Below are 11,953 nucleotides of genomic sequence, written 5' to 3' on the forward strand. Positions count from 1 at the left end.
TGGGAGGCAGACAGCAGCTCCGCTATTCTCCTATTTCACTTCAACAGCCCTCGAGCTCTACCCTTTCTACCCGAGACCTGACTCCGGGGAGGATGGCGGCCGCCACCATGGCGACCACTCTGCCCCTAGCGACAGGGCCGCAGGCCCGCGCCCCGCGCGGCTCCTTTAAGGGCGGGCGGGTGGGCGGGCGCCCGGCGCCGGAGCCGGAAGCGTCGGCGGAGGCGGCCGGGGCCCTGTAGAGCCGGAGCGCGGCGGCCCCGCCATGAGCCGGCCGCCGGCCCTGCAGGCGCAGACCTGCGGCCCCTGGGAGATGAAGGAGCGCCTCGGCACGGGCGGCTTCGGCAACGTCATTCGCTGGCACAACAAGGTAGGCGGCGGCCGGCCCCCCCACCCTCCCTCCCGCCCCGGCGCGGCCCGGCCGGGGCCCGCGCTGAGCCCGGCCCGTGCTGTGTCCGCAGGAGACCGGCGAGCAGGTGGCCATCAAGCAGTGCCGGCAGGAGCTGAGCCCGCGCAACCGCGACCGCTGGGCGTTGGAGATCCAGATCATGAAGCGGTAAGGGGGGCGGCGGCCGGCCCTGGCTCCGGCGCTGCCGGCCGGGCTGCGGGGAGCCGGGGCCGCCGGGGCGGGGCGGGGCGGGGTCGCGTCAGCGGGCGCGGCATCGAGCGCGGGTCTAACGGCTGCGCTGTGGTAAATGGCGGGAGAGGCTGCGGGCGCCCGGCCCGCCGCGAGGGCAGGTGCGCGGTAAGCGCACGCTGAGGAAAAGCTGGCATTGTGTTTGGTCAGTCTCGGGTCTCAGGCCTCCTTCGGCACTTGTGCCACTGCCTTCTGCGTTGGAACCGTGCTGCGGCGTCGCTGCCCTTCTGCCCAGCCTCGCCCAGCCTCATGGCTGTGCTGGGTCATCCTTTGGGGCGTTGGGTTGGTTTTAGAGGATGCAGTGGTCTGATTGCGGTTTGGGCCTTTTCTGGAGGGTGACAACAGACTTTGTCACACCTTGGCAAGGCATGGTCCTGTAGCGCCTGGGCAGGTCTTGTCCATGTGCACTGAGGGAATGCACTGACTGCATGTGAAACGCAAGGAGTCGGGATGACATTAGGTCCATGAAGGATGGATGAATTGCAGACCTTTAGAGTTTCTAAAAGGACCAATGTCCTTGTAGGACTTTGCGTGTTGACCGTGAGCAGGTGAAACTGCATAGCTGTTGCAGAACAATTGTCTTTCAGGTGTCACTCTGGTCACGCTCATCATGTGTACTTGCCTCATTTCCACTCCTCAGGCTGAACCATCCCAATGTGGTAGCTGCCCGTGACGTCCCCGAAGGGATGCAGAAGCTTGCACCAAATGACTTACCATTGCTGGCCATGGAGTACTGCCAAGGTGGAGACCTCCGCAAGGTGAGGTCCCTAGGATGGTGACCAAGGGCTGGATCAGCTTCTCAGCTGATCCTAGGGTTTCTAGTGAAGTTTCCCTGTAAAACCTGTGTTTTCACATCCTGATGCTTCTTAATTCTTGTCATGGCACCAAAAGGTTTTTGGTGGGTTGGTCCTTGATACTATGTTCAGCTTTTGAAGACTTAAATGCTTTATGAAGTTTTTCATGTTTGTTTGGCTGCAAGTGACTCTGTGAGGAGTTTGCACATAGAGGATGAGGGCATGTGTAAGGGATGTGCAACAGGATGTGAGTATGGCTAAGACCATTGTAGGGCATGGTACGTCTGTGGGCTATACCCTTCCTGAGATTGGTTAACTCCTATCTGTCATAGGAAAAAATAACACGTTAATTCTAATCTTACTGTTTTTCTAACCTTTGCTGTAATCTGCCCATAGATAAAACCCAGAGCTTAGAGTTGAGATTTGAGCTGATACGGCCAGGCACAGGGGAAATGGCTATGCAGGATGGAGCACGTAGAAGGAAGAGAACGGGGATGACACTGACTTCTTTCACCCACTCTTTTCTCTTCCCGTGCGGTTAGACCAAGGCCCAAAGCTGTAATTGCTCCTACCAGAGGTCATAATCACGTAGAATTTTGTGCTTCTAGAAATTGCATTGCTGTTACTGGAACTTCTTGTATCTGTGAGAGTTTGTGGGACTGTGAGCCTCGCTCAGGATACAAGAGGGATGTTTTCTTGCAGTACTTGAATCAGCTGGAGAATTGCTGTGGTTTGCGGGAAGAAGCTATCCTCATCTTGTTATCTGATATTGGTAAGTGGTAGCAGTACCTTCAGTTGTCTGGACTATGGAAGCCCTTTCAGTGCCAAATCCACTCAAAGGATACGCAGCAGTGACCTTAATGACTCCATCTTAAACTGACCTTTGCAGAGTATGCTTGTTTCCTGTCTTGCTGTGACCGCCCTCCCTGCTATGGCGATCAGGTCTTGGAAATTCTTGAAGTTTGTGGGAGATAACTTCTTGTCACAAGTACTCAGCCAACTAGGAAAGATGCCCTCCTAGACTTGCTATTTTGTGAATAGAGAAGGAGTTGTGGTGGTGGGTGGCTGTCTTGGCCACGGTGATTGTGCAACGGTTGAGTTTAAAATTTTCAGTGTAATAAGAAAAAAGGACAGCAGAGTTGCTACCCTGGAATTCAAGACAGCAAACTTCAAGCTATTCAGGGAGCTATTCAGTGGAGTACCCTGGGAATCTGCTTTTTAGAGTTTAGGAGTCCGTCAGTGCTGGTCAGTTTTTAAGAACCACCTTTTAGAAGCATAGGAGCAGGCAATTCCAGTGTGTTGTAAGTCAAGCGAGCGGGACCGAAGACCAGCTTGGCTGAACAGGGAACTCCTTGTGGAACTCAAGAGGAAAAAGAAATTGTATGATCTCTGGAAACAAGGTCAGTCTTCACAGGAAGATTATAAATTCATAAATGGTTCATAGTGGTTCATAAATGCAGGGAGAAGACATGAAGGGCCAAAGCTCAGTTAGGGTTGAAACTGGCCAGTGTTGTGTCAGTCAACAAGAAAGTCTTTTTAGAGTCCGTTAATAGCAAAAGGAGGTCTAAAGAAAACATTGGATTGATACTTGTTGGAGAAGGTCACCCGAATAATTGGGGACAAAGAAAAAGTGGAGGCATTCAGTGCTTTTTTTTTTCTTTTTTTTTTTTCCCCTCAGTCTTTAATAATACTGATAGACCTTGGGCTCCCTGGTGCCCTGAGTCAGAGGACCACAAGTGCGGGAACAGTGACATTCCATTTGTGGACGCTGAAATTGTAAGGGACCAGCTGTATCAGCTGAGTATTCACAAGTCCATGGGGCCTGACGGGATTCACCCCAGAGTACTGAAGGAGCTGGTGGATGTTATGGCAGGACCCCTCTTGATCATCTACCAAAGGTCTTGTAAGTCTAGGAAGGTCCCTGCTGACTGGAAGCTAGTAACCGTTATTCCGATTTACGGGAAGGGTGTGAGGGAAGACCTAGAGAGCAAACTCTGTTAGTGTCCAGAAGTGCTGATGCTGACTTTTCCTCTTGCACTTGGTGTTTTGTTGTATGTTTGATTGTAAGGGATTTGACCCAAAAGCCATGTTTATACTAGGTAGAAATGAATCCTTACTAAGTTCATGCTAGATACTGTTAGTTCCACTCTTACAAGCAGCTTTTTCTGTCTCAGCTTCTGCTCTCAGGTACCTTCATGAGAACAGGATCATCCACAGAGACTTGAAACCAGAGAACATTGTGCTGCAGCAAGGAGAGCAAAGGGTAAGCAGGAACCAGATGTCTTTGCCTGCCCAGACTAGTAAGTGAACATGCATGTGCTTCATGCAGTTACAGTGGTCCCTCTGCAAGAGCACTCAACACAGGATAACAGCTAGCTCAGATCCATGTGTCAGATGAACAGTATTCTGTGTGCTGCTGAGATGAAAGGTTGTATTAGTCTTCTGATAACACCCGACGTTTTGACTTTCAACTATTAAGGAAATAATCAGACTGTACCATTTGACCAACGATCTGAATTAGCAGTAATGTCTCCAGCTCTGTGTGTATCAAGCCAATAACAACTTTACATACTTTGTGGTTTTAGGAATCTACAGGAGCCTCCCATTTCCACTTCCACCTCTTTGTTGACACCTTTCCTGCCTACCTTCGAAGAGCTGAACCTTTTCTTTCTCTGCTGTATGGTGTGTTTTTAACAGGACTTCTCTCCAGTGTTCTTATTCTCTGTTGTGTGTTTCAGTTAATACACAAAATCATTGACCTTGGTTATGCTAAGGAGTTGGATCAAGGTAGCCTCTGCACGTCCTTTGTTGGGACTCTACAGTACTTGGTAAGGAAGGAATTCAGCTAGAAGAGCAGCTACCGCTTTGCAGTCGGGATAGGGTTGACTGCTATCAGGCTTTGGGCTGGGAAGAAGTACTTGTCCTATTACGGGGTGTGTTTGGGATGCTGCAGCTAGCAAAGGTGGCTTTTTTGCTGACACTGGTTTTTCACAGTGTCTGCTAGCTCTGTCTGTTATAAATAAGGAGAGCAGGAGTGACAATAACCTCTGCTGTTCACTCGGAGAGGATCTCAAAGCTCGTGAGAGGCAGAGCATTCAGCACCATCTTTGATCTGTTGTAGAAACGTTAGTGAGCTCTTACGGGATAGAGCAAAGAGATGGGTGGCGTTGTCTCATGTGTGTGTAAACTGTCTCAGGCTCCAGAGCTGCTGGAACAGCAGAAGTATACGGTGACAGTGGATTACTGGAGCTTTGGCACACTGGCCTTTGAGTGCATTACAGGCTTTCGACCATTCCTGCCCAACTGGCAGCCAGTGCAATGGTGAGTGAGCTGGGGACAGGTGATAAGAAGAGCGCGTACAATGCCACTGTCCTGTTTACATGAAGAAGTGTGGGCCCTTGATTCTTAGGGTAGTATCCCTACGTTCCTTGCCCTTCTGGAGGCTGACTCCCTTTACAGGAGTTTGACCTAGCTGAGCAAGTTCAGCATTCCTGATACTTGCTCTTTGGGATCAGGACTGACTCCTGCAGGGCAGGTGGCCAAAACCAAAGTGGCATCTGTATTAAATACCTCAAGAGTAGCTTTAAGAGCCTACTAACAGGCAGGCTGGGAAAGGCAGGTGATTATTTCATCATTGTACTTGCTTGAATTCATTAGGCATACAAAAGTGCGACAGAAGAGCGAGCTGGATATTGTTGTTTCAGAAGACTTATCTGGAGAAGTCAAATTTTCTAGCAGTTTACCCTGCCCGAACAATCTAAACAGGTGAGGACTAGAAATCTGTTATGCCACACTGGGATAAACTGTTTCTTCTGCAAAAGGACCAGGTTTATATTATATACCTTACTACGTTAATCTGTGAATAAATTGAGCGCATGACACAAAGAATGCTTGTGTCCCTTATCAGACTTGTGTAGTTGTGAGTCACTGTTTCTGCCTTCTAAACACTGCATTTGTGATTGGGGCCGGGGGGAGGAATGGGGTGGGGAAGCTGTTTGTCAGTCCTCTTGCAGGGACCAGGCCGTATGGTGACTGCAAATGCACTTTTACCTCTTCTGATCTCCTTGTTTTGTTCCTTCAGTGTTTTGGCTGGGAGACTGGAGAAATGGCTGCAACTCATGTTAATGTGGCATCCACGGCAGAGGGGTACAGATCCTACATATGGACCCAATGGGTGTTTCAAAGCTTTGGATGACATTTTGAACTTGAAGGTGAGCAGTGGGTCTGTATTGCCCTGAAAAGTTTTCCAGAGAGCAGTTGTCTGTAGCCCATGAGAGAAGAGGCTTGAATAATAGACCTAGGAGGAGCAGTACAGGATCTCACTTAGCTGCCTTCTGATGGTTTGTGATAGGTGCTTTCCTCGTGCTTATTTGAGGTCAAATACTCCCTGAGCTTGTTGGGAGTAGCAAATAGCTTCTGTATGTGCTTGGTTCCATATTCTGGCATTCTGTGTCTGAAGCTGTTTAGTTGCCATGTGGCCTCACTTCCAGTTGATGGAGGACAAGGACTTCGGCATAATGTTATGAAGTAGCTGTGAAGTGACTTTTTGAGCCCTGCGAGTGCTTTGAACAGTTTATCAGTGGCCAGTGTCTCAGTTCTGGTATCTCTGCTTGAACATGACCAATGTATCTTTATCCCTTCTCATGTCATACTACTCTTCTTGTAGCTGCTTCATGTTTTGAACATGGTTACGGGAACTGTGCACACCTACCCTGTGACGGAGGAGGACACTCTGCAGACGGTGAAGGCCAGGATCCAGTCAGATACAGGAATCCCAGAACAGGACCAGGAGCTACTGCAGGAAGCTGGACTTGCATTGTTTTCTCAGAAGCTGGCCACTAAACATATAGCTGACAGCAAGGTGAGTCTGGATACTCCCTTCCTTGCTGTTGAGTGAATCGGCAGGCACTGCTCTAGCTTAGCACTCCCTGCTGTTCTGGCAGGCTTTTGTCATAGTAACCACACAGACCTAACAGCCCTTGCAGAACAGACACCCTCTTGCCTTTGGCGTTCAGTCTTTGGCTGAGGAGGAATATTCTGTTTATGGTGTTACTGAGGCTTGCTTTTTCTGAGAGAACCTAGTTGGGTCTTTTGTCTTCTGCAGGTGAATGATACCGCAGCTGCAGACACAGACCTCCTCTTCCTCTTCGATAACCAGAAAGTGTCCTATGAGGCTCAGGTTGCCTTGCGTCCTCATCCAGAAAGTGTTGACTGCATCCGTAAGGACTTTCTCTAGCGTGAATGTGAGAGGTTGTCCGTGTTGAGAGGGCTGCCTGTGTTCTGTATCATGTGCAAGGAGTAGAGAGCGCTTTGGCATATTGGGGCTGAAGGAGCAGTAGAACGGACTGGCATAGCATTCTTTCAATTTGTCAAAATAACTGAGGAAAGGAAGTGTTTGATTTTGATATATTGGGGAAGCTGCGTAGGGGTTAGCCAACTATAAGCTTTGCGAGAGGTAACATGCCTCTGAAAGGAGTGATGTTTTGATCCGGTTTGTCATGTGATAACACTATTTATAGGCTTCATTCTGATACGTATGTTTCCCTCCCTCCCTTCCTCTCCCACCCCCCCCACCCCCACCCCCCCCCCGCCTCTTTTTCCAGTTCAGGATCCAAAGAAGAATCTCCACTTTTTCCAGCTGCGGAAAGTGTGGGGTCAGATCTGGCACACAATCCGGATGCTGAAAGAGGACTGTAACCGGCTTCAGCAGGGGCAGCGAGCAGCCATGTACGGTGGCAGTTTCTCTAGAACACTTATTTCTGCCTTTGCTAAGGGAAAGAACAGGAATGGGACCCTGTTGGAATGGGAAACCCTTGAGTGGAGCTGTTAGCAATTAATGAAAAGCTGAGTGCTCTGTCCTCTGACACAACTGCTTTTGTGCTCATTGCTACACTCTGAAGTACCCACTTTTGATATAAGTGGAAGTCTGCGTTTTTAGTTTGTGAGGGTAACAGGACCTTTTTCTTGTCCGTGCAGGATGAATCTATTGCGTTACAATAGTACCCTCTCAAAGATGAAGAATTCTATGGCTTCCCTTTCCCAGCAGCTGAAAGCAAAGCTGGACTTCTTTAAAACAAGTATCCAAATTGATCTGGAGAAGTATAAAGAGCAGATTGAATTTGGAATTAGTGAGTATAGCATCTGGCAAACAGAGGTCTTTTTATGCCTCTTATTCCCACAAAGTATCTACCTTTTCTTGTATGAACCTGAGAAAAGCAATCGCTCTTCTTTCATTCCTGTAGCTTCTGAGAAGCTGCTGTTTGCCTGGAAAGAGATGGAGCAAGCTGTGGAACTTTGTGGGCGGGTATGTTTCTAAACCTAACTGCTTATCCTAAAGAAAAACAGGCTTGTTCTTTTCCTTTTTTTTTTTTTTCTTTTTTTCCTGCATTGTCCTACCTTAAAGAGAAGCTTCTTGCGTCTAGGCTGATTCCAGATGTCACATTGCCTTGGTTTGGGTGGCACCATTTTTGTCCATTGCCAGTACTTCATGAAGCTTACTGTGTTCGTAAGGCTTAGGGGAAAAAGGGACATCTTTGGGAATGCGAGAGGAGATTTTGCAGTGGTTGCTCTTGGATGTCCTGCTGTCCCAATCCTGGAGGCAGGATAGCTGAAACGAGGATGTGGAACATAGGTTATGTTCTGCCCTGTTTTCAGGAGGATGATGTGGATCAGCTAGTGAAGAGGATGATGGCCCTGCAGACAGACATTGTGGACCTGCAGAGAAGCCCACTAGGTCGTAAACAAGGAGGAACACTGGAGGATTTGTGAGTTGAACTACCATGAACTTCAGATGCAGGAGCTTATTCACTGCAGGACAATGAAAGTGCTATCTCTTCAGCACAGATTATGGAGACTGGGAGGACTTTGACATTGAGAGACAGTTTTTGACTCCTTACCTGTCACTAGTCTGAAATGGCAGATTGGTATATAAAAGATGAGTTCTTGAACTACTTGTTTGTAATTTAGGTTCTAGAGCAGTCCTTTATGTTCTGTGCCTTTGTCTTCTAGGGAAGAACAAGCCAGAGAGCTGTATCGGAGATTGAGAGAGAAGCCAAGAGGTAAAAGACTTAGCTCAGGCTTGCTTTGTGTGGATAGTAACTTTGGAGATGCAATAATGAGCACTGAGAAAACTTTCCCTGCATTCTAGGCCTGCCCATACTCCTCTAGCTGCACGTGGTCTCTACTGGACTTGCCTTTTTTTGGAGAGGGGAGTCAGTTTTAAACTAGGCCAGCCTTGCTTTCTTGGCGCCTTCTGAGCTCTTCTTGAAACTCCTCTGGAGCTTTTCTCAGTAAGCCGTTGCTGCAAACATATGCTGCTGCTTCTGTGTAGGAAGGATGAAAGACATAGCTGTTCCTTTGCGCAGCTCTTCAGCCCCAAGGCATTATACCCATCCTGACAACTCTGATTTCCAGTTCTCATCATTTTGAAGAAGGTGGCTAAAATCCAGTGCAGTTCATCCCATGCAGACTTGCATGCCCTGAACTGGGGATGTTTCAGGATTGAAGCAGCAGTGGAAACAAGCCACTAGGAATCCTCTCACTCTGTCGTATAATTCTACCTTTCTGTGTAATATTCTGACTCTCATTCCAGATCAGAGGACAAGCGGTGACAGCCAAGAAATAGTACGGCTGCTCCTACAGGCAATCCAGACCTTTGAAAAAAAAGTCCGAGTCATTTATGCTCAGCTCAGGTGAGCCTTGTAGAATCAGCTTTTATTGGAGGGTTGAGAGAAAGCATTTTCTTTTTCAGTAAGAGGTTTTGTTCTAGAGATTTAAAAACCAGCACGTACAGCTAATGAGATCTCAGTGTGTTATAGGAAATAAGAAGCTTCAGAAATGCTCCCCTACTGCAGTTGCACATGTGTGATCTGATTATTTTTTTTTAATAGTAAAACCGTAGTTTGCAAGCAGAAGGCACTGGAATTGTTCCCCAGAGTGGAGAAAGTGATGAATCTGATGAATGAAGATGAGGAAACAGTTGTTAGGCTCCAGGAGAAACGACAGAAAGAACTGTGGAACTTGCTGAAAATTGCTTGTGTAAGTAAAATAAAAACTTCAGTTTAACCTGAAAGTAGTTTGTAGCACAGGTTACTGAAATAATTAATAGTAAACTTAATATGTCCTATGGCTCTTTTCTCTGTTATTTTTGAATTGGTATTAAAGCCAAGTTTCAGGCTGTCTCATACTCCTGGCTGCTGGAAATTAGTGGAAATAACTGCAGTCTGAATCTTCTGTGTTTTCTTCAGAGTAAAGTACGCGGTCCTGTTACTGGCAGCCCAGAGAGCATGAACACATCACGTCTTGGTAACCCTGGTCAGCTGCTGCTGCAGGTCCCTTCTGGAACCTACAATTTATCAGAATCTGTCAGGAAAAGGTGAGGCAAAGCCTGGAGTTCTGTAGCTGCTAATGCTAGCACTACAAAGCTGTGGCTCCTGCTTTGTGACATAATGACACACAGGCTTTCTCACATTTTACGCTTTGTGTTCAGCTTCCATTATCAGTCTTCTCTACCTAATAGCTGGCCTTCCTGGGGGGTTGTGAATCTTCCTTATGAAAAACAGGGAATAATGTACAGCTTCACTTCCCCCTGCCTCGATAGGTGGGGGGGTTGATTTATCTGGAATGGCTGGCTCACTTGAAGTAAGTTGCCAACAGGAATTGTTGGAGCATTGTCATGTGAGGTGATAGCAGCTGAGCTATATCATAAAGGAGAGACTCCTATAACCAAGCATGTGTAGTTTGGTCTTGCTTAAATGAACTGGGTCACCAGTTGAAATAAAAGACCTTGTTTTTTTTATTTGTATGTTGCTTAATCCTTTAGTTTATAGGCTGTTTTACAACTTTTTCTCCATCAACAGTGACTCCACATATTAGGAACCCAGCTCCAACTTGGAACATGCTTCCTTTCCCCTGTCCCATTAAATCTGGGGATGCCACTGACTTTCCCAGTCGCAATATGAATTACCAGCTTATGAGCTGACTGGTAAAGGTTAATATTCTTCAGTGCTCGTCAGTATTCCTGCCAGAAATATTTCTTAAAGGTAGAGGCAGCAGCTCTTTAAACAAAACTGCCGTGGAAGATAATTGTGTAATAATTGTCCCTTTCAGTGAGGAGCTATTGCTGGAATCCCAGAAACTCTGTAGCCAACTGGAAGATGTGATGCATGACACAATGAAGGATCAGGAGCAGAGCTTCATGGTAACGTATTTTATATTCTTCTATAAATGGACTGGGGAAGCTCATGGCTTCAAACTTCTGCATGTGTAATACGGCTAATAAAAATCTGCATGTTACTCTTTCGGAGAAGGAGAGTAGGAGTTAGGGGAGATAGAAAGCCACCGTTCCCCAACTTGAACTGCTGACCGACATATTCCCTGCTTGCTGAGACCAGGAGCTGTGTGCTGGGGACTTGAAGTTGTGCTGAGCAATAAATGATGGGGGGGGAAGGTGCTTGGCTGTTGTACAAAAATACTGTAAAATTGCACTTTAAAAATTGGGACGGTTTTGTGGTGGCAATACAGTGGTGGGCAGGGATGCTTATTTAATGAAACAGACTATTGAAAAGAAAGTTAAATATTAGAGAAAATAAGTAGCTTAAGGGTTTCTTTTACTGCAGTTGCATGGTTCATCACAAAACCACATTGACCAACTTGTTCACAGTAAAATTTTAAAATCTTTTAAATCCCTTCCCCTTTATTCTGGACAAATCACAACTGTAAGCTCTTGTTGAACTTTGTATTTCTAACTGTTTATTCTTTAGGCTCTAGATTGGAGCTGGCTGCAGCTTCAGGTAGAAGAAACAAACAGTCCAGAACAAACCCAGATGTAAAATCACTTCAGTTGCCTCTGAAGACATGCTACTTCAGGAAGCAAACTGTGAAGAGCTGCTGCCTCTGAGAAGGGAATTTCAAGTGCCTCCTTCAACTGTCACTTACTGCTTATGTGACACATGCGGCCTAGCTCTTAGTATCCACCTCTCAAACACTTTTTTTCACAAAGATACAGGGAACTGCCTGTTCTAACTGCTTGGGAAAAGTTCTTAATTGTGCCTTAAGACAGCAGATATTCTTATCCTCTGTCCTGATGTATCGTCCCTTAGGCATCACATGTGGTTGTTTTGCTGCCTTTTAGGCTTTCTAATGGACAATGCATGCAATCAGCTTGCACAGTCACTGGTAGATGTCACCTTCCTAATACACTTGAACTGTGAACTTAGCTTCTTAAATTTGCTGATTTGCACTTTTTTCCTTAAGTGTAACAGTGGTACTTACCTAATACTTGTTTCCTATATGTGAATGAGATTATCTAAAAACCATGTATTTGGTCTGCTCTTTTTGATATCCTCAATAACACTTTAACGTAGCTGCTTTTACCGTACAGGTCTCTGAAACATGAGAGGTGTAAGGATATGATCCCAGAGACGCCAGAGAAGAAAATCTTCAGTGTGCACATATAGTTTAGCAAAGCATTTGCAGATTATCTATTAACCATGCTTACAGTTTAAAAAAAAACCAACCAGAAAAC

At 46.7% G+C, this 11,953-nt stretch overlaps 1 protein-coding gene across 1 annotated transcript; it reads left to right on the forward strand.

The window, feature by feature from the left end:
• Window positions 1-176: 176 nt before the first annotated feature.
• Window positions 177-11,746, forward strand: IKBKB (inhibitor of nuclear factor kappa B kinase subunit beta). Its single transcript, XM_063358836.1, has 21 exons — window positions 177-367; window positions 459-553; window positions 1,275-1,392; window positions 2,131-2,200; window positions 3,603-3,691; window positions 4,167-4,256; window positions 4,625-4,749; window positions 5,086-5,193; window positions 5,510-5,639; window positions 6,095-6,289; window positions 6,533-6,647; window positions 7,032-7,155; window positions 7,405-7,556; window positions 7,671-7,732; window positions 8,083-8,192; window positions 8,437-8,486; window positions 9,020-9,119; window positions 9,318-9,465; window positions 9,675-9,802; window positions 10,537-10,627; window positions 11,190-11,746. The coding sequence occupies exons 1-21, from the start codon at window positions 263-265 to the stop codon at window positions 11,256-11,258; spliced, it is 2,274 nt and encodes a 757-aa protein (XP_063214906.1). The 5' UTR covers window positions 177-262; the 3' UTR covers window positions 11,259-11,746.
• The last annotated feature ends 207 nt before the right edge of the window (window positions 11,747-11,953 follow it).

This window comes from Chroicocephalus ridibundus, chromosome 23 (assembly GCF_963924245.1).
Source record: "Chroicocephalus ridibundus chromosome 23, bChrRid1.1, whole genome shotgun sequence".
Classification (NCBI taxonomy): Eukaryota; Metazoa; Chordata; class Aves; order Charadriiformes; family Laridae; genus Chroicocephalus; species Chroicocephalus ridibundus.